Raw genomic sequence first — 21563 nt, 5'->3', positions numbered from 1 at the left:
GGGCCAGATGAACTGCATCCAAGAGTATTAAAAGAACTGGCAGATGTGATCTCAGAACCACTGGCAGTCATCTTTGAGAATTCCTGGAGAACAGGCGAAGTCCCGGCAGACTGGAGGAGGGCAAATGTTGTCCCTATTTTCAAAAAGGGGAAAAGAGAGGACCCAAATAATTACCGCCCAGTCAGTCTAACATCAATACCAGGGAAGATTCTGGAGCAGATCATTAAGCAAACAATCTGTGAGCACCTCGAAAGGAATGCTGTGATCACCAATAGTCAGCATGGATTTCTGAAAAATAAGTCATGTCAGACTAACCTGATCTCATTTTTTGACAGAATTACAAGCCTGGTAGATGAAGGGAACGCAGTGGATGTAGCCTACCTTGATTTCAGCAAGGCATTTGACAAGGTGCCCCATGATATTCTTGTAAAGAAGCTGGTAAAATGCGGTCTTGACTATGCTACCACTCAGTGGATTTGTAACTGGCTGACTGACCGGACCCAAAGGGTGCTCATCAATGGTTCCTCTTCATCCTGGAGAAGAGTGACTAGTGGGGTGCCACAGGGTTCTGTCTTGGGCCCGGTCTTATTCAACATCTTTATCAACGACTTGGATGATGGACTCAAGGGCATCCTGATCAAATTTGCAGATGACACCAAACTGGGAGGGGTGGCTAACAACCCAGAAGACAGGATCACACTTCAAAATGACCTTGACAGATTAGAGAACTGGGCCAAAACAAACAAGATGAATTTTAACAGGGAGAAATGTAAAGTATTGCACTTGGGCAAAAAAAATGAGAGGCACAAATACAAGATGGGTGACACCTGGCTTGAGAGCAGTACATGTGAAAAGGATCTAGGAGTCTTGGTTGACCACAAACTTAACATGAGCCAACAGTGTGACGCGGCAGCTAAAAAAGCCAATGCAATTCTGGGCTGCATCAATAGGAGTATAGCATCTAGATCAAGGGAAGTTATAGTGCCACTGTATTCTGCTCTGGTCAGACCTCACCTGGAGTACTGTGTCCAGTTCTGGGCACCACAGTTCAAGAAGGACACTGACAAACTAGAACGTGTACAGAGGAGGGCAACCAAAATGGTCAAAGGCCTGGAAACGATGCCTTATGAGGATCGGCTAAGGGAGCTGGGCATGTTTAGCCTGGAGAAGAGGAGGTTAAGGGGTGATATGATAGCCATGTTCAAATATATAAAAGGATGTCACATAGAGGAGGGAGAAAGGTTGTTTTCTGCTGCTCCAGAGAAGCAGACACGGAGCAATGGATACAAACTACAAGAAAGAAGATTCCACCTAAACATTAGGAAGAACTTCCTGACAGTAAGAGCTGTTCGACAGTGGAATTTGCTGCCAAGGAGTGTGGTGGAGTCCCCTTCTTTGGAGGTCTTTAAGCAGAGGCTTGACAACCATATGTCAGGAGTGCTCTGATGGTGTTTCCTGCTTGGCAGGGGGTTGGACTCGATGACCCTTGTGGTCTCTTCCAACTCTATGATTCTATGATTCTATGATTCTAGGAGGTTTCCACACCCCAACCGTTACATTTTTCCATTCTCCATAAAGGTAAAGGGACCCCTGACCATTAGGTCCAGTCGTGACCGACTCTGGGGTTGCGGCGCTCATCTCGCTTTATTGGCCGAGGGAGCCGGCGTACAGCTTCTGGGTCATGTGGCCAGCATGACTAAGCCGCTTCTGGCGAACCAGAGCAGTGCACGGAAACGCCCTCTACCTCCCCGCCGGAGCGGTACCTATTTATCTACTTGCACTTTTGTGCTTTCGAACTGCTAGGTGGGCAGGAGCTGGGACTGAACAACGGGAGCTCACCCCCTCACGGGGATTCGAACCGCCGACCTTCTGATCAGCAAGTCCTAGGCTCTGTGGTTTATCCCACAGCGCCACCCGCGTCCCTATTTCCCTTCTCCATGCAGGCAAACAAAATGCATTATCACTGTCTTCCAGGGCAGGTTCTAGTCAGGCAAAAGCACTTGAGGAGGGTGTAAAAAGGTTTGGCTTGAAGAGACTCCCAAGGGCTGGATAAGAGCGCTATTCAGCCTCAGCTTCTGTTTACAGTAGCAGAAGAAATAAATTATATTTAATTTTTTTTTCACGGCTCCACAGAACATCTGAAGGATGAAGCAGGGACTTTATTTTTTAAAAAAGGAACAATGGGATTTGCTGATCAAAGGATTAAAGGAATACACAAGCAACGAGGGGAAAGGGGCAGAGATTTCACTTTGTTAACAAGCTTTAAGAAAACCAATTGTGACACGTACATTGTGCGGAGGACCCTTATATAATTTCTTCCACTCTCATATTAATTTTTAATACCATTTAACCAAATGATAAAGCGGCGTACTCCGAGTTCATCCAGTTTTTAATTAAATAGGGAGGGAGGGGAGGAGGGAGAAGAGAAACCTGACCATGTCATTTCCAGAAAAATATGACAAGTGAAGGGAGAATGGGGAGAGATGTACGTCCTCTCACAGATTAATCTCGCAGGATAATTTTGGATTGCATCAGCCGAGGGACTATAGATATGCAGGCTGATTAACTCTGTGCTGCCAGTTCTGACTGACAACTTCCATCTTTGCTCTATTCAAGGTGGTCACCTTGGCGGTTAACCCAGGTAGAACCAATGCAATTATCCCTCACTAAGAGTCCCTGCAGCTCAATAATCTAGAAGGCCAGGGATAGGGAATCTCGAGGCTGTGGGCAGATTGTGGCCCTCTAGAGGTTTCCATCTGGCCCTTGGAATCCTTCCGAAGACACATTGCACACCGAGTTTGCTCTGTGCCATTCTCAACTACTTTGGCCTGGCTGGAATGTGTCCTTGAACTATGATGTGGTGCCTCCTGCTTGCCTAAATGATGTGATGGGGGGCAAAAAAAAACCACTCACTTTTACAAGGCTGGTGCATTTATTTTCCAAGTAACAGTGGTATCTAATAATCGGCCCACCTTTGCCTCTGATGCCACCCACCCTGGCCTGCCGTCCCTGGAAAGTTAGCTATAAGAGATCTGTTCCTCAGACTGAAAGGGTTTCCCCACCCTGCAGCAGACCTTAATAGTGCCTCCATTTTAAAGGCATGTTCTAGGATTTAATCCCAGGAGAAGAAATGGCACAACTAAGCCCCCATATCTTATCCAATTTTGCAGTGGTCCTCTGCAGCGCTGAGAATGAGGAGAGGAGTACAAACACTCAAATGCACCCAGGGGCACTACTGCCCTGCACTGGGGTGGGACAGATGAACCTTGGGGGGGGGGGTCCTCTTCCAACTCTACATTTCTATGGTTCTTCACCAGGTCTCTGTCAAACAGGTCAAAACAGTAGTGGAGGGGGCAAATTTGAAGGTGGTGGGGGAGTAAGGGGGGGTCTGTGGAAGAGAGAGATGCCAGAGAAAAGGCAGCAGGTGGGAAGAAGAAGAAGAAGAAGAAGAGGAGTTTGGATTTGATATCCCGCCTTTCACTCCCTTTAAGGAGTCTCCAAGCGGCTAACATTCTCCTTTCTCTTCCTCCCCCACAACAAACACTCTGCGAGGTGAGTTGGGCTGAGAGACTTCAGAGAAGTGTGACTGGCCCAAGGTCACCCAGCAGCTGCATGTGGAGGAGCGGAGACTCGAACCCGGTTCCCCAGATTACGAGACTACCGCTCTTAACCACTACACCACACTGGAGAAGAGTCGAGAGAGTCCCTCCTGCTGCAAACAAATACAGAAGAGGAAAACTCTGGTTCTAAACCTCCACTGCCTCGCGGGATATCTTCGGGAGAAGAAAAGGCTAAGGAGGAAACCAGGGGTTGGCAATGTGTGGCCCATGGGCCAGATGTGGCCCACGAAGACCGTTTTGCCGGCCCACAAGCTGCCCCTGAACTGAGCCACCCACTTGGCGAATCCTCCATGCGCTGCGCCAAAATGGTACAGTGTGGTGCGGGGACTCACTGAGCGCGCCGGAAATCACGTCTGCACACGCACAGATACCAGAAATTGCATCTGTGCATGTGCAGATGCTGAAATTCGCTTCGGCGCAGGCGCAATTTTCAACATCTGGGCACGTGCAGAAGCGATTTCAGGCGTCGTGCTGCGTCAGTCTGGCCCACGGACGATCTCCATGGGAGTGATCCAGCCCATGGCCGGTAAACCTGGCTGACCCCTGGAGTAAACCTTACACAAATCTGGAGTGGAGTCCCTAAGACGGTTGGATGGCGCCTTGTAAGCCTCCTTCCTGCTACCCCTGCAGCCCAGCTAGTGCCAAACATAATTCTCTGCTTTCCTTTGGACCACATCAAGGGGGCCTTGTTATCTGGGCAGCCTGGGACCTCCAGGCTTGCATCCTAGGGAGACCACTTCAGTGCTGCTAACACAGCGGTTTGACTTCACCCCCGGAGGCGGACTCCGTTGTCTCTCAAGACAGCTGCCAACGACTATGGCAATAGAGAGAGCGCACAGCCATTGTGACTAGTAGAACTCTCATTGTACCCCACAATGCGCTGCAGCTTCTGGGCAGTGACCGAGGCACCAAGAACGGTGTCTGCTGCCAAACACCTTGTTTCCCTTCTCAGACCTGAAGAATGCACACACGTACGCAATGCACACACAAGCACACAATTCTCTTATGTATTCTTAAGAGGCAGCGTGTCCTTGTGCCCGCAGAGCGACTGGATGCGCTTTGGCAATTCTGGAGGGGCCAGGTGAGTACAAGGGAGGGAACGAAGGCAGAGATTAGCTCTACTACAGCGTGATAAACAAGGGTGTGTAATCCAACGCACACTGCTTGGCTGCAAAGGGGACCTGAACTCAAACATTGCAGCCATCTGTTTCCTTTTGGAAAGCACAGCAGACACAAATTAACTTTGACTTTCAGCATGCACGGCTACGTCCACCGTTCTTGGCTTTGCAGCGGGGAGCCAGTGGCAATAAAAGGCTTTGGGGGGTGAGGCACAGCCAAAGCCAACATTTGTCATAAGCAAAACCTGTCAAAGGGATTTCAAAACTTTTAGCTAATTATACACCGATCCTAAAACATCCATCTGACAAAGAGACAGTTGTGGCCTTGGTAGTGCCAGAAAACAATGCCAATTAAAAAAAGTAAAATAAAAGCGAGAGTGGGATATTTTTATTGGTCTTGCAAACCACACCCATCTGCTTTTACATAAGTCACACCATTGGTTCATTGAGCCCAGCATTGCCTGCACTGACCAGGGTTTCAGGAGAGAAAAAGTCCTACAAGGTCAGATTGGCAAGTGAAATCTGCGTGCTTTCAAATGTTGGTTCAAGGGAAAAAATAGGCATTTTTAGAAAGGAGAATTCCCTGGATGCCAAAATCCAAGTTTGGGACAAGTTGTCTTTGGTGAGAGAACCCCAGCAAAGATTTAAGATAACAAAACATGCAGAAAAGTAAAGCACAGAAAATATAGGCTGTCAGACCTTTAAAATATGCCCTTATGAGATCTAAAATTTGCCCCTTCCCCAGTATAGAAAAAAGACCGCACCTTTGGTAAGTTTAAAATGATTTACTTACAAACTCTCCAAAGGTCAGATTCATACAACATTCAGAAAAATTGCATGGGCAGCAAAACTTGGTTAGTTACAGTGGTAAAAGTTCCTAAATTATTGGTACAGGAACTAAAGAGAGGCATGTTAGAGCCATGCAGCTAAGTTTAGCCAGCTTAGCCTCTTCATACACTGAGCTTCTCAGATAGACCGGGGAAGAACAATGCCTTGATTACCTAGTCTCTTCCAAAGAGAGCTAAGCCTGCTGGACAGCTTACTCTATGGTTTTAACCCCTTCATACGTTCATTAGACTTAAGCATGTTGGTTATATGAGGCTGGTTATCCCATAATTTGTTTATGTCTTCTGGACCTCTGCTTTGGGGTCAGGTTGTTCCTGACCCTGGTCTGAAAGATTTGGATTACGAATGCTAATATTGTGAAGGGGTAGGGTGGAAAGAGCTTGTTCAAAGACCTGTGACGGCACTTGCGGTATTAACATCAAAGAGCTGCTCATCACCTCAGAAACACAATACACACCTCAAGCTTCCTGGATTGGGGATTTGGCAGGCAGGCAATTTTAACAGAATTTAAACTGCATTAAATTTGTGCTTAATTATCACTCAATGTCACCGTAAACTCCCAAAGTGGGAGCTCCCTCCAGCAGCACTTCATTAGGTGTTATTGGATAAATTCATCCATCTGTCACTTAAGAATTAAAAAAAACAATAATTGCAAAAATTATGAAAGGGGTTCTGTCAAAAAGGAACACAAGGGCACAGGAAACATACGTGCTTCCAGAATTCAGCATTTGAAAGACAGTCCATGCAACGGTCTGCTGATTTATGCATTACATTATATTTATAGTCTACGTTTCCTCCAAGGAGCTCCAGGAAGTGAAAACGGTTCTCCCAACCCACTTTCCTCTTCACAACACACCTGAGCAGAGGTCTGTTATACTGAGAAGTATTAATTGATTCAAGGTCACCCAACGAGTTGCACGACAAAGTGGGGATTTAAGCCTGGGTCTAACCCCAGGCCCAGTCTGGCAAAAGAAGTTAGGTCATTTATTTGTCTAGCTTAGTACTGCTGACATAGATCAGATACAGCTCCCCGATGTCTCAGAGTCTTTCCCAACCATGTGCCATGGACGCAGAGGAGTGGTGGGAAGCATCGGCTGGGGAACCTCAAAGGGAAAAAGCCCGAGAGCCTGAGGATTCGTGGTGGGATGACGATGAGTGGTCTGAAGGAGAAGACTGGGGAGGAGGAGGTGTTGTAAGCTGAAGAGGCAACAGGATTTAGTGAGCTGGGAGAGTCTGTGGCAGAGAGCAGTCCGGACTTGGAGGCAGAAGCAGAGGCTGGAAAGGAGTGGGGCCAAGAGGCAGAGATGAGTCCAGCTGGGGAGGAAGCCAGGATGGCTCCCCCTCCTGCTGAGATGAGCTTCCTCACCCCACCCGACAAGAAGAAGCTTCCTCATCCCTGCATTATGCCACACTGGCACATTGCTTCATGACTCACAGCAATGCACGTTATGCACAAAAATGTGGTTGCCGCCTTTGTCCTTTGGCTGCTTGCGTGCTGCTCCCAGTAATGTGTGCAAGCTTTCACTCACACAGATATAATGGCTCACATGGTTATGTCCCTTGCAAGCCCCCACACCCCTAACAGAACAGTGTGCCTAGCGTGGGTTGCAACCACTGCAAGGCGCTCTGCTTGTGGTGGTGCTCAAGTGGCCTTCTCAGTGGTGGCCCTCAGACTTTAGAACGCCCTCCTTGGGGAAGCACAACAGTTCCTTTCATTGCTGGGCTTCAGGTGCCAGCCAAAGGCTTATTTATTCAACTAGCCTTTGGGGAACCTAGTTACCCAGGGACCTAATCTTCATGCGTGTTCAACTGTAGTTGTGGAAGGTTGAGTTTTTAAGACATTAATGGTGTCGTGAATCAGTTTGTGTTGATGGGTTTTAATTATACTGCGTGCTGCTCTGGACTGCCAATTGGGTGGAAGATTGGTTTTTAAAAAATAAATCAAAACGAACAAACAATATGGCGGAAATTGGATAATCTATCAGCAGCTGCACCAGATTGCAGGAAGTACATCGTTGTATGCAACACAGATTAAGTGTCATCCGTGCTGTTACTGTCTCCACAGTGAAGAAGTGTTTAATCTGCCCTACTACAACTAAGGAACTGTTCTTTAAGCGGGGAGACCTCTAGTAGTAGAAGGCTGAGGATTGTTTCCTTGACAGTGGATTTGTCTGGTTGGTTACTTCCACCATGGGGTAATTCTTATCAATTGCACCATGGAGGAATCCAACGGCCCACGTGTTGTGACCATGCACCAAGACAAAACTCTGCATGGAGCAACTATTAGATAAGGTCAGCAAATTTTGTTCATGGTGCCAGAAAAACAGTTCAAATGCAACCAGTACAACCGTGGGTGGGCAAAGGATTGCCTCGGATATTCATCTTTACAGACACTAGTCTTAGCAATTTAGTAATCACGCTGGCCTCTCAAAGCCATTATGAGGTTGAGATAAAAGCAAGAACATCAGTGGTGGACACCGACCACTGCCTGCTCCAATGCAACCCCAATTTACAGATGTCTCTGGTCCTCATGACAAGCAGATGAAGTTTGAAAACAGGGTGAGAAGGTGCTGAATGAAAGAACACAGTAAAGATGGCATCCAGATTAAAGCAATGGTGCCAAGTTCCCAGTTGCAGAGCTTCCTCTGAACAGTAGATTAGTTTGCCACACGCACTCCTAACGTACAATTTAGCTATGGGCTTCCAGCTGATGATTTAATTCCCATCATCTTCAATGCTGAATGTATTGTTGACAGGTGCCTTTGGCACTAATCAAGATAGCAGCCACGTACGGTGTGGCAGTCTTGGAGTTTGTAGAATGATGTTTGCCCCCAAGACGTCAAGGGATGTGTCACGATTTGCATCCAGCCCTGCTCCAGTTCGAGCAAATAAGATGATCGTTTTGTGCCATCCGGTTGCCAAGAGCAGTGATGTTTTACTGGGCCAAGGAAGCATTTTTTAAAAAACAGCTGTCTTAGGCTGCCGTGCTACAATTTAAAGAGAAGGAATATATAATCTCCCCTCTTCCAAACTCCTCCAGGGAATTTTGGTATCAAAACATTGTTATTCACTCAGATGTTTTAAAATTTTCTATTTAATGCAGCTCGGCGAAAGGGTGAACTGGACGCCTGCCCATCGCACTGCTGTCTATTCTTTTGCAGCTTTAACGTAATTGCTTATTCTATATAATCCTGAGTCTGATTAACCACAAAAGTGACTTAATAGATTGTATGAGCATAAGGTACAAAAGTACAACGTTCCAAGTGTGACAAATTCCGGCGATAAGCAGTGATAAAGAGGTTCAGAAGCTCAAAGAGCTTCTTAAAATTTAGCATCACCAACACTCCCTGACAAGACAGCTATATATGTGGCAAAGCCGTGCACCTAGGTGGTCTATCAAACATTTATAGCCCACCAACCATAAAAAGGAGGTCCACAAGGGGCGTGAGAATCTTCCTGTTTTTGATGTGTGTCTGCCTGGTGGCGAGGAGAGAGAACGAGGGAGTCCAGTGGCCGGTAGGCTGCACTTAGCTGGATAAACCGAGATGGACCAGCCCGATTCACTGAGGAAAGCTTTCCTTCCCATGAATCTCCCAACTTGCAAGCTAGAATCCTGAACACTCAAAGAAAGTTGTGCTGGATACAGATGTTCTAACATGGTTTGGGCTCAAGTTTCAGATTGCAGTTCTAGCTGCTACATGTCCTTGATTACGCACATGACAACACAGATAGTATGCATGGCATGGGGGAAGACCAGTGCTTGTTTTCTGGGGGGACGCATACCCCTAAACATTTTATGAATCTAACGGGAGAAGAAACAAAAAAAATTAAATGTTTTGTGTCTTCTCTAGCACGGTGAATCGTCAGTTCGTTGCTACCCCCGATGGCGGCCTCATTTGCTATCACGGTGTCTCCTGAGTCTCAGACAGAAGCAAGCGTTTAATGTGTGAAGTAGGAGTTGGAATCTAGCATGGTGATTGGTCAGTTTCACTGTTACCACCCCCGATGGAGGCCTCATTTCCTTTCCCGGTGTCTCCTGAATTTCCGACAGAAGAGAGCGTTTAATGTGTGAAGCAGTGTGGAATGAGGATGTGTGGTGTTTTTCTGATGAAAGTTTGGCCTCACTGAGGGGCAGTATTTCAATATGAGTAGGAAGATGTTAGTGCGCACACCCTCGTGCCAATGTGGAAGTTACTGTGAGCTGTCAGCTGTGTGATATGAGGTAATGAATGTTCTTTGTACTTTTGTCCATTTACTGTATTTATTTTCCCCAATTTGAACTATAAAATGGTGATTTTCTTGAGTCAAAATGAGAGTACTCCTAAATGTTGGGTTTTTTAATGGAAAAAAACACTGGGGAAGGTTTTCTTCACCTCTCTCATCACACTAGCAGTCATGGACATCCTAGTGAAGCTGAATATTGGAAGATTAAGAACAGATAAAATATAGGGCTTTTCTTGGTCGGGGGGCGGGAGGAGAAGCTGTGAAACTCCCAGACGTTCCTGAATTACAAATACCATCAGCCACAGCAAACATGACCAACAGCCAAGGATGCTGGGAGTTGCAGTTCAGCAAGATGTGAAGGGCCAAAGGTGACTTAGGATAGAGAGGTGAGCCAAGTTAATAAAAAATGACCCCAACAGCAAGCAAACAGTTGAGGCTAAAAGAATCAGAGGCACAAATTTCTAGAACAGACTTGTAACTAACCTATGTTTTCATATTACCTCCCACATAAGCTAAGGCAGTTAGAACTGAATCCTTACTTTAAAAAAACAACAACACCTAGATGAAGAAAGCACAAACTACTTAGGATTGTTTTACGCAATTCCACAGGATATTTCCCCCTCCCTACCTTAAATGTACTAAAGCATTATTAGGGAAAATACCTCTTTTTTGTTCTCCTTGTTTTGTTCAACCTCGATATCGATAGGGTTGGTTCCATTTGCTTCTTCTATTTCATCCTCGCTAGAAAACAAAAGAGGAAGAAAATGCCACATTATTTTTCAGTAAACACCAGACAGATCACTTTAAAGAAAAGACGGTGTGCAGGTTCTAATACAACAAAATATAATCAAAAAGAGAATGCAAGAATCTTATAAGGAACATCCAGGGGAGATGCTCAAACTAAGGAAACAATCACCTAAATAAGTATTAATGTGACCTGTATTTAGAGAGACAGGTCATTCTTATATTTTAAGAGACCATCTCACAAGAACTACTGAAGCAAACACAGGCTTTTTTTGCGTGCGAGCCACCAATCCATTACATCTTAGAAGAGCTATAACAAAAGCCACTTCACTGAAAGGTCTACAGCACTCGCGATTACTTATACCTGACACCAAGTTTCCAAACCTTAGAAGCAAGTAGCTGCTTTTAAGCTGTTTCCTTTTATTTGCTTTAAATCATTATATATTATGGTTTGGGATTATTTGCTTTGTAAGCTGCCATGGCAGTTTCATATTATGTCTTTTTGGAAGGGGAGCAATAAATACATAAAAAATAGCCCTGAACCCTTTGCGTTTGTTTTTGTTTTTTTAAATTCATGGGTCATATCCATCATTGCTGCTCCAATAGTGCAGCACACTTCTGCTTGAACAACAGAATCTTTCCCACCTCTCCCCCATCAGCCCTCTGCAAAATCAACCCAAGAAGGTTGACACACACTCCAGGCAAAGTCTAAGAGCACATGGGAGAGGATAAGAAGGGGAAGATCCCATGGAACTCTGTGTGTGCAGTGTTGGTGACAACCTCATTTTAGCCCAAGCCCAGATAGAGCAAACCAACTGGCGGAGGATCCTATGCACGAGAACATGAAAACAGCCTGCTGGATCAAGCCACTGGCCCATGTAGTCCAGCATCCTATTCTCACAGTGGCCAACCCGATGCCTGTGGGAAACGAAGGAGGACATAATACACAGGAGCAACAGTCTCCCCTCCTGCGGTTTCCAGCAACTGGCATTCAGAAGCATTGCTTCCTTCAACTGTGGGAGCAGAGCCTAGCCATCAGATGCCGGTGAGTTCCAGTGTTATGAGACAGCGAGAGAAACCTTTCTCTATCCACTTTCTCCATGCCATGTGCTGTGGTCTAAACCACTGAGCCTCTAGGGCTTGCCGATCAGAAGGTCGGCGGTTCGAATCCAAGCGATGGAGTGAGCTCCCGTTGTTCTGTCCCAGCTCCTGCCATCCTAGCAGTTCAAAAGCACACCAGTGCAAGGAGATAACAACAACAACAAATAAAAATAATAATTTTATTTATACCCCGCCCTCCCCAGCCAAGACTGGGCTCAGGGCGGCTAACACCAGATATAAAAACAATTGATTAAAATACAATTAAGATGCAGCCTCATTTGAGTAGAAACTCAAATCAAAAACTTTTGTGGGATCAAAATGTCAAATCTTCACCAAGGCCAACTATCCAGACTGGTCCTACGTGGGCCAGAAAAAAGCCAGGGAAGTCCCCAAATAAGAGTTCCATCACAGAAGGAGAAAGGAAAAAAGGTCAGGCAGAACAACTCTGTCTTACAGGCCCTGTGGAAATAAATCAGATCCTGCAGGGCCCTGGTCTCATGAGACAGAGTGTTCCACCAGGCCGGAGCCAGTGTTGAAAAGGCCCTGGCTCTGGTTGAAGCCAATCTAACTTCCTTAGGGCCCGGGACCACTAGGATGCTGCTATTTATGGACCTTGAGGCTCTCCGTGGGGCATACCGGGAGAGGCGGTCCCGTAGGTACGAGGGTCCTAGGCTGTGAAGGGCTTTAAAGGTCAAAAGCTTTAAATAAATAGGTACCGCTCTGGCGGGAAGGTAAACGGCGTTTCCGTGCGCTCTGGCTTCCGTCATGGTGTTCCGTTGCGCCAGAAGCGGCTTAGTCATGCTGGCCACATGACCCGGAAATCTGTGGACAAATGCTGGCTCCCTCGGCCTGAAAGCGAGATGAGCGCCGCAACCCCAGAGTCGCCTTTGACTGGACTCTAACCATCCAGGGGTCCTTTACCTTTAACCATGCCGTGCATTATTTTACAAACTTCTATCATGTTTCCTGCCTTGTCCTCTAAACTAAAAAGTCTGAAATGCTGCAACTTTTCTTTGTGAGGGAGTTGCTCAAATTCAAACTCTTCTCTTCTTCCATTTCCCTGATCATTTTGGTAGCCCTTTTCCAAAGCTTTTCCAACTCTGCAATATCCTTTTCCAGGCTAGGAGACCGGACCTGTACACAATACTCCAGTTGCACCATAGATTTGTACAACAGCATTATGATACCGGAGGGACGCGGGTGGCGCTGTGGGTAAAAGGCTCAGTGCCTAGGGCTTGCCGATCGAAAGGTCGGCGGTTCGAATCCCCGCGGCGGGGTGCGCTCCCGCTGTTCGGTCCCAGCGCCTGCCAACCTAGCAGTTCGAAAGCACCCCTGGGTGCAAGTAGATAAATAGGGACCGCTTACTAGCGGGAAGGTAAACGGCGTTTCCGTGTGCGGCTCCGGCTCCCCAGAGCAGCGATGTCACACTGGCCATGTGATCCGGAAGTGTCTTCAGACAGCACTGGCCCCTGGCCTCTTAAGTGAGATGGGCGCACAACCCTAGAGTCTGTCAAGACTGGCCTGTATGGGCAGGGGTACCTTTACCTTTTATTATGATACCGGCAGTTTTATTTTCAATTCTTTTCCTGATTATTCCCAGTACGGAAATGGCCTTTTCCAGAAGCAATTCCCACTGAGTTCAATGGGCCTTACTCCCAGGTAAGTGAATATAGGGTTGCAGCCCAAACGGGGCTGCACACAGATTTTCTTGTTTGCTAAATCATACGGTATCTTTCTTTTCTTTTTTTTAACAAAGGAAGGAAGGAACCACAGGTGACAGATTTTCCCCTGCCAGGCACAAAACAGCATATGCTCTGCAATCTGTGTATGTGTTTGTTTTAATTCCTGGCTGAGTGAAAACGCATTCTTGTCAATAACAAAAGAATAAACAACGGACATCAAACTGGAACACTATTGATTGTCATGGGACAGGCAGAATAAGGGCGTTGGGGAAAACCAATCAATCATTTTATTTGTATGCCGCCTTTCTAAAGTTCAAGCCATGCTCAAGGTGACTTGCAACATGTGAAAAATTACATGGCTACAAACATAACAGAAGTAGTCCTAAGCAATAAGCAAAACATAAAAGGTACACAGCCAAATCAAACAATTTCCACACAAATCCTAAGATCCAAAATAAAGATACAGTGGACGCTGGGGTTGCGAACATGATTCGTGCGGGATGCACATTCGCAACCCGCAGCGTTTGCAACCCACAGCGGCGCGCCTGCGCAGGTTGCAATTCGGCGCTTCTGCGCATGCGTGACTGCCGAAACCCAGAAGTAACCTGTTCTGGTTCTTCCGGGTTTCAGCGGTCCGTAACCCCCAAAAAAACGCAACCTGAAGCATCTGTAACCCAAGGTATGACTGTACATAAAATTAACAGCAACACACACCTCTGCAACAAAACACCTTAAACAATACTGCGGCCCAAGGGTCTGTCCAGCAGCTTCAGCTTTTGTAGCTGGAGTCAGTCCGGGCCCTGCCCTCCCAGGCCAGGTGGGAAAACGAATGTAAGATCTTGCAAGCACTCACAGCCCTAAGAGATTCCTTTAGATCTTAACCAATCCCACACTGAAGTATCAAGGTGCCTAATAATGACTTTAAATAAACCCCAGTTAATAAAACAAAAATATATTAGCAAAGTATTTCAAAGTCATCTGTCACCACTATCTACAATACCAGCCATGAAGGCAAATATTTTATATTCTGGGATATATGTGCGATAGTTAACATTAGCCATACTCAAGAGTAGACCCACTGAAATCAATGAACTTGTATCCATTGATTTCAATGGGCCTTATCACCCTATGAAAGTACCCCACACTGGGTGGGATAAAAATAATAAAATTATTATTATTACTATTAATTATTATTTTTATTATTTTTATTACTGTCAGTGATAAGCTGTCAAACGGGGCCTGCAGACTTAGTGGATTTTTTGTTTGTTTGTTTATATTCACTTACATGCTGCTTAATCAACAGAAACCTCTAAGCAGTTTATATAAAACAATATAAAATATACAAGGAAATAATACTTAAAATGAAAGTTTGTTCAGTTCAGCTATGGGGGAAGTAAGCCCAGGCGCAGATCTACTATGAAACTAATTAAGCTTAAGCTTCCAAGCTCCTAATCCCGGGGGGGCCCCAGAAGTGACTTTAGCCCATATTGCTTTAAAAAATGGGTCTAGTAGATTAGTTTTTTTGTTGTATATATTAAAACAGTCCCAAAGTCTGAGAGTCAGTGGCACAGATGCTGTAAAGGTGGAGTGTCACGGTAAACTGGCTGTTTTGCTAAAGAGCGCTTTAATTCTTTAGGCATATTGTCTCTAGAAAATGACATTTTCGTCTGAAACTGTACATGCATGTTGTTAGAAAAACCAAAAAAAAAAAAAAGAGTATTTTGCAAAACGTGCTTCATGTAATACGAGATGATCCAGCACAGCAATTCTAATCAAAATCTGATATGTAGTAGTAATTATTTTATTTTTTTAATGTGGTGACCTGTCGTAGAACAACCCCATTGAAGAAGACAACAGTGGTTACCCAGGCTTTGTTGCTGGTTGTGATGGGCTCAAACTTCAGAGACCCTGAAATGTAGGTCCTCCACTGAGAAAGACTAATTTGTACCAAGACTAAGGACAACTGCTGTCTCACGTGCATAATCAAAGAAATGCAGCCACAAGAACTAGAGAAAGCAGCCACTGCAAGGACAATGGCATATGGACACAGGGTACCCAGTCAGGTTCCACCTATCTCAGTACTATTTAGGCTGACCAGTAGTGGCCCACCACAATTTCTTCCCATCCCTACCTGGAGGTGCCAGGAATCAAACCTTCTGCTTGAACCTCGAGTTGTCAGGGATTAAACTCTTTCCCCTTCTGGAGCTCAGCAAGAAAGAGATGGAGCAAAGGCTCAGAGGGCTAGTTGGAGGGAAGAAGAAGCCCCAATCTGGCTCATGGATCACCTACTGAGCAAAGGGAAGAGGCAATGGCAGGGACTGGCAGAATGCCACCAGATGTGTCCCAGGGGAAGGTGGGCTGGAGTCGGAGGCCAGCGATTTGTGGGGAACTGCACCGGCCAGGAGGCAAGAGTCGGAGGCAGAGGAAGCCTCCGAGCTGGAGGGTGGAGCTCAGGATGGGTTGGAAGAAGCGGAGGAAGAGGCAGGTCCAGCAACTGAAGGGCCAAGTGCTTCCCCACCCTCTCCTGCACCGCTGTCTCCCAGAACCAGGAGCGGAGTGAAAAGGGAGGAGCAGAGGCGGCTTCCACGCAGGCTCAGTCTCCGGCTGCATGCGTGCAGCCCGTCGAGGGATGGTACACAAGCTAGTGGAGGGGAATGGGTCCCCTGCTGCTGCAACTGCTTCATAAGAGTGCAGACCTGGGAATAGCTGCCTAGATTGGTTTGTGTAGGTACCCAGAGCTGTAGAAGCATCTATAAGTGTTATCTTTGAGAACAAGGAGAAAGGCACCTCAACTCAGAGGCAGAGTTCATGCTTTACATGCAGGATGGACCTGGCGTCCATCCCTGGCATCCTCAGTTAAAAAGACCAGGAAGCACGTGATGGGAAAGATCCTGCTTGAAATCCTTGAGTCAGGCTAGCCCAGGCTTCCTCAACCTCGGCCCTCCAGATGTTTTTGGCCTACAACTCCCATGATCCCTAGCTAGCAGGACCAGTGGTCAGGGATGATGGGAATTGTAGTCTCAAAACATCTGGAGGGCCGAGGTTGAGGAAGCCTGGGCTAGACAATACTGGGTTAGATCAGGCATAGGGAATCCGTAGTCCTCCACATGTTGTTGGAAGCTGGAGTCCGAGAACATCTGGAAGGACATCTCCCTGGGCTTCTTGGATGAATAGCCCCAACCCAGCACAGAGCATCTTCCCATGGGTCTAACTGCTGCTTTAATATGCAAGCTATATCATAGCAATTACTTTGAAAGAGAGAGATTAATATGCACTGTTTATAAAGTGCCTCAACTGCTAGGCACTGCACAGTTAATTATTTTGAAATAAACAAACCCGGCCTGCAGGCTTGCTATCTTAAAAAAAGAAAAAGAAAAAAAGACAACACCATGTGGGAAAGGGACACAAGCAAGGGAACATAAAAGGAAAGGAGGACATGTCTAGCAACAAGCTGTTAACCAGAACTGCAGTTTTTGTCTCCAGAATACACCTCAATTTCCAGGTTGAACTGGAAGGGTTGGCTACACTTGTGAACCTCCCAGGGGTGGGGGCCAGAGGGCAGGGGTTTCTCAAAAATGTGGCCTATGGACCACCAGTGAGTCTGCAGATTTTGCTCAGGTTGTCCACAGTGCGCCTGTGGATTTGTGGCTGACTACAGGAGATGGCACTTCCATTGCATTAAAACAGTGATATTGATTTTTAATTTGTGTCTGCATTGCTTCTTTTATTGTTATTTTATTGTGTTACAATCTGCACTCCACGTAATACGGTAAAATATAAACGGTAAAAGCAGCAATGAAATTACAATTAAAACCACACAGCACCTTGCAGAGCACATTACAATTGCTGCAATGGGCATGAAAAGCCATTCCGAGGTCTGCCAAGACCCTCAACAATTTTCAAGTGGTCCACGGAGGCAACAATTTTGGGGACCACTGACGAAGGGCAACATCAGTCCTGAGCACGATGGATCACTGATCTAACCTATCAGGTTTTGATGGGATTCCATCAAATAATTCCAATCAGACGCTGGACCACCATTCACAGTGATGCTCACCTGTGACTTAGCATTGCTGTACAGGATGCTGCTGAAGAGGCTTGTGCCATGTAGGAAGGACAGACAACAGCGAAGAACTTATTGGCTCCACTTTTAATATATGCGTAGGCTTCAGATCCAATGAAACTGGCACACCTTTCCAACAACCCATGAAATTAAAAAAAGCTATTGCAGAAGCCCATATGACATACATTGCTGTTTTCTTTCCCAAACCGTTTTAGAATTCCTTCCACGGAGCCCGGACTTTGCACCTGTTTACTGCGGAACACTTCTGTTATTATTTTCTGACTCTGTGGTTTTCACAAATCGAGGCAAAAATAATTTTAATAACCCAACGCAGGAATCGTTGAGGGGGCACCGATTCAGGCAACCTTAAGTAATGTGCTATACACCATCGCTTGTACAAACTTTCTAATATGTTGTATACAATTAAATGAAGAGAACGACACACACACACCTCTCCTCCCCTGTTTCAGTCTCACGCTTTATGAATCTGTTTCTACCGTTTGGCTAGGCAAACCTAACTTCAAATCTGTGCAGACAGCAAGTGTGCAGGGTTTCAGACAGGGGTCTGGGCAAGTCAGGGACTGAGCCTGGGACCATCAGCATGCAACATAGATGCTCGACCGAAGAGCTACAGCCCCTTCCCCAAATGGGAGTCATTCTATGAAGCTGCTTTTTCAGAGTCCCACGACTGAGTCCGTCTACCATCTAAGTCAGTGGTTGACAGGAGCAGTAAATCACACTAAGCAAGCTGGTGTTAACTATTTATTAGCAAAACAGGATCTGCGCAGGAGTGTCAGGCCTAATGAGCACAACTACTCATCTCCAGAAGGTCTTGCCCTGTGAAACAGTTGCTGAGACTGAGTCCCCACCTCTCCACAACTGCTCAAATCCCCTCCTCTCCAGGGCTTTCCCCAAGCAATCAGAGACTGCGCCTCCATGAAGTCCACCTCTCCTCTACCCTTTCCATGCCTCCTCTGGTTCTGGGAGACCAGTGGGAAGGGGAGCTTGTTGAAGCAGGAGAGGGAGACACTCCCTCCTCTTCACCAGTCAGACTCATCCCTGCCACTTATCCTTCCTCCTCCCCTGCTTCAGCTTCTGACTGATGCTAGACTTCTCTCTACCATGGACTTTCCCAACTCGCTAAACCCTGTTACTTCTTCAGCTTCCGACACCTCCTCCTCCCAGTCTTCTCCCGCCACCCACTCACTGTCATCCCACCACCAACCCCTGGGCTCTGAGCCTTCTTCCCTTGAGAGTTCCACAGCTGGCTCCTCCCACCAACCAGCCCATGACATCAGTAGACAACATGGTGCCTTTCTGATGCTGCTGGACTACATTTCCCATCATCCCTTGCAACTAGCCATGAGGGATGATGGAATTTGGGAGTCAGTCCAACTATCTCTTGGTTGACCACAAACTTGACATGAGCCAACAGTGTGACGCGGCAGCTAAAAAAGCCAATGCAATTCTGGGCTGCATCAATAGGAGTATAGCATCTAGATCAAGGGAAGTAATAGTGCCACTGTATTCTGCTCTGGTCAGACCTCACCTGGAGTACTGTGTCCAGTTCTGGGTACCACAGTTCAAGAAGGACACTGACAAACTGGAACGTGTCCAGAGGAGGGCAACCAAAATGGTCAAAGGCCTGGAAACGATGCCTTATGAGGAACGGCTAAGGGAGCTGGGCATGTTTAGCCTGGAGAAGAGGCGGTTAAGGGGTGATATGATAGCCATGTTCAAATATATAAAAGGATGTCACATAGAGGAGGGAGAAAGGTTGTTTTCTGCTGCTCCAGAGAAGCGGACACGGAGCAATGGATCCAAACTACAAGAAAGAAGATTCCACCTAAACATTAGGAAGAACTTCCTGTCAGTAAGAGCTGTTTGACAGTGGAATTTGCTGCCAAGGAGTGTGGTGGAGTCTCCTTCTTTGGAGGTCTTTAAGCAGAGGCTTGACAACCATATTCAGGAGTGCTCTGATGGTGTTTCCTGCTTGGCAGGGGGTTGGACTCGATGGCCCTTGTGGTCTCTTCCAACTCTATGATTCTATGATTCTATGATCTCTGGGCAGCACCACATTGCCTGCCTCTGTCCTACAACGACTGACAGCATCTCCCCAGGGCTTCAGTCATAGGTCTCTTCCAGCCCTACTTGGGAGATGCCACGGACTGAACTTGAGACCTACAAAGCAGACGCTGGACCACCGAGATCTATCTCCTTCCTTTTTACTCTCTCTTAACTGTGGAAAGATCGTCGCTGGCGATAATAAACTGAAGTGGTGGATAAAATTACGTTCGCTGCATGTGTTTTTATTGTTCTGCTTTATTGAACGCAGCAGCCCTGGGAATATTTATACAAAAGGGCAACGTACAAACTAACAAACGAAATAAAACGTAATGTGTGAAGGGGGCTACCTGGGTGGCTTTTTATTTCCCAGTGCACCTGCTTAAGGCGGAGGAAGAATGCATGTATTTGCTTCTGCATCCACCTTTGCGCCTTGCATTTGTTGGATAAAACAATACCTTTGACTCTCAAGAATTCCCAGGCCAGCAAGCAATACAAGCACAGTAAAAAAAATATGAAGTATGCAGTGCAAGAAAGACAATCACTCTCCCTCCCTCTCTCTCTCTCTCTCTCACACACACACTAAACAGCGTACACATGCACACACCCAAACAATTGAGAACAATAACTGTAGCCCTACTCAACCATTTAAAAAGATGAAATTCAGGAAGTTCACTTAAAAGCCTGGAAAAATAAAAGAAGACCTTCGCCTTGCGCCTAAGTGACATGGGTGTAGACACCAGGTGAGTGAAGTCTTTATGTTAAAGACCTAGATAGACTAATGGCGTGACTCAAAATAAGCCAGCTTCTTAAGTTCCTAGCAATATTCCGATTACTATTTTGCTTGCTCTGGTTCCAGTGTTAAGGGTAAGGCATGTTGGAAAATCATGCGAAGCAAGTCTACTATGCATGCCTGCTCCCTTCAGTTTAGTTGCAATAGTTGTAAGTCATTGGTGTTGATGAAAGCAAGCACCAACCCAGGGCTCAGGGACATTTCTATTCTGCATTCACTCACGTTGTGCAAATGTTCCCCTTCAGTGTTTGCAACCAAGGCACCCGCAGGCTGCAATATTTTTTTTGGTCACATACATTCAGATACTGGCTTGTTTACTGAAATTGGATTGGTGCTTTTCTTTAAAAAGGGGGGGGGGAGGGAGGCACCAGTTGCAGTGCTGCTTGCTGTCTAGAGATCAAGCCAAAAACCCTTTTTGCTCACAAGCTTATCTCAGTGATGAAATTAATACAGTTGCACCCAGCTTTTCCAAGTTTAGCTCAAGGTGGATCACAATTAAGAAACCACGCACAATTTAAACCTGCAGTTTATCTATTCCTGGTTTTTTTAAAAATATATATATATATATATATATATATATATATATATATATATATTCACACAAAATATACATATGCTAGCTTGGTCCCTTTCCTAAATTGTAAGAGCGGAATCACCATCTCCATAGCAACAGGCTCTCATGACTATTTTGAATCAATATTCCTGCACTGCAAGAGCACTGAATTAATGCAAAATCTAGGCTCAGGCACATCTTTGTGGAGTTTTCCCAGGGTCCAAAGGTATGGAGGAAAATACCTTGTAAATCAGATTAAGAACACGTGCTGGTCTCAAGGAAAAAGCAGGATGGAGAGAAAGCAAAACCCAACAGGGGCAGGGTGGAATTATTAAGCTATTTCCCCTTTTGGGACTATTTCCATTGCAAATTTTCTGCTTGCATGTCCTCAGAATAAGCCAAGTGGATGATTGCCATTAAAGACACAAACCTAATTAATAATAATAATAATAATAATAATAATAATAATAATGCTGTTGAATGCAAGCCTTTTAGCTGCAAAAGGAAACAAAGGGGGGGAATTAACAACGGCACTATTAATGCGATGTTTCCTTGCAAACATAGAAGGTGTGAAAGGAACAATCTGCGTCTGAACGGTCATCTCTCAACATACTTGCTGCGAAGCTGGTAGCCAGCTTGCTGGTTGTGAGAACACAGGAAACGATGGCTAGTTACACATCTCATTGAGACAGACGGAGACAGAAAGGTGCTGCATGAATGGGCAGAAGGTTCATTCATATGTTGGCTTATTCAGA

At 45.9% G+C, this 21563-nt stretch overlaps 1 protein-coding gene across 2 annotated transcripts in view; it reads right to left on the bottom strand.

Moving 5' to 3' along the window:
* RCOR1 (REST corepressor 1) overlaps positions 1-21563 on the bottom strand; it is a 161257-nt gene that overhangs the window by 31068 nt on the left and 108626 nt on the right. For both annotated transcript variants that reach the window (XM_083438170.1, XM_083438171.1), the window contains exon 7: positions 10471-10549. In XM_083438170.1, the coding sequence (XP_083294296.1) occupies positions 10471-10549 (79 nt within the window). The remainder of the gene's footprint in view (positions 1-10470; positions 10550-21563) is intronic.

The sequence above is a fragment of the Podarcis tiliguerta genome, assembly GCF_965153285.1.
Source record: "Podarcis tiliguerta genome assembly, chromosome: 1".
Lineage (NCBI taxonomy): Eukaryota > Metazoa > Chordata > Lepidosauria > Squamata > Lacertidae > Podarcis > Podarcis tiliguerta.
Note: the sequence above shows the minus strand (reverse complement) of the source record. Positions and strands in the feature narration are given on the sequence as shown.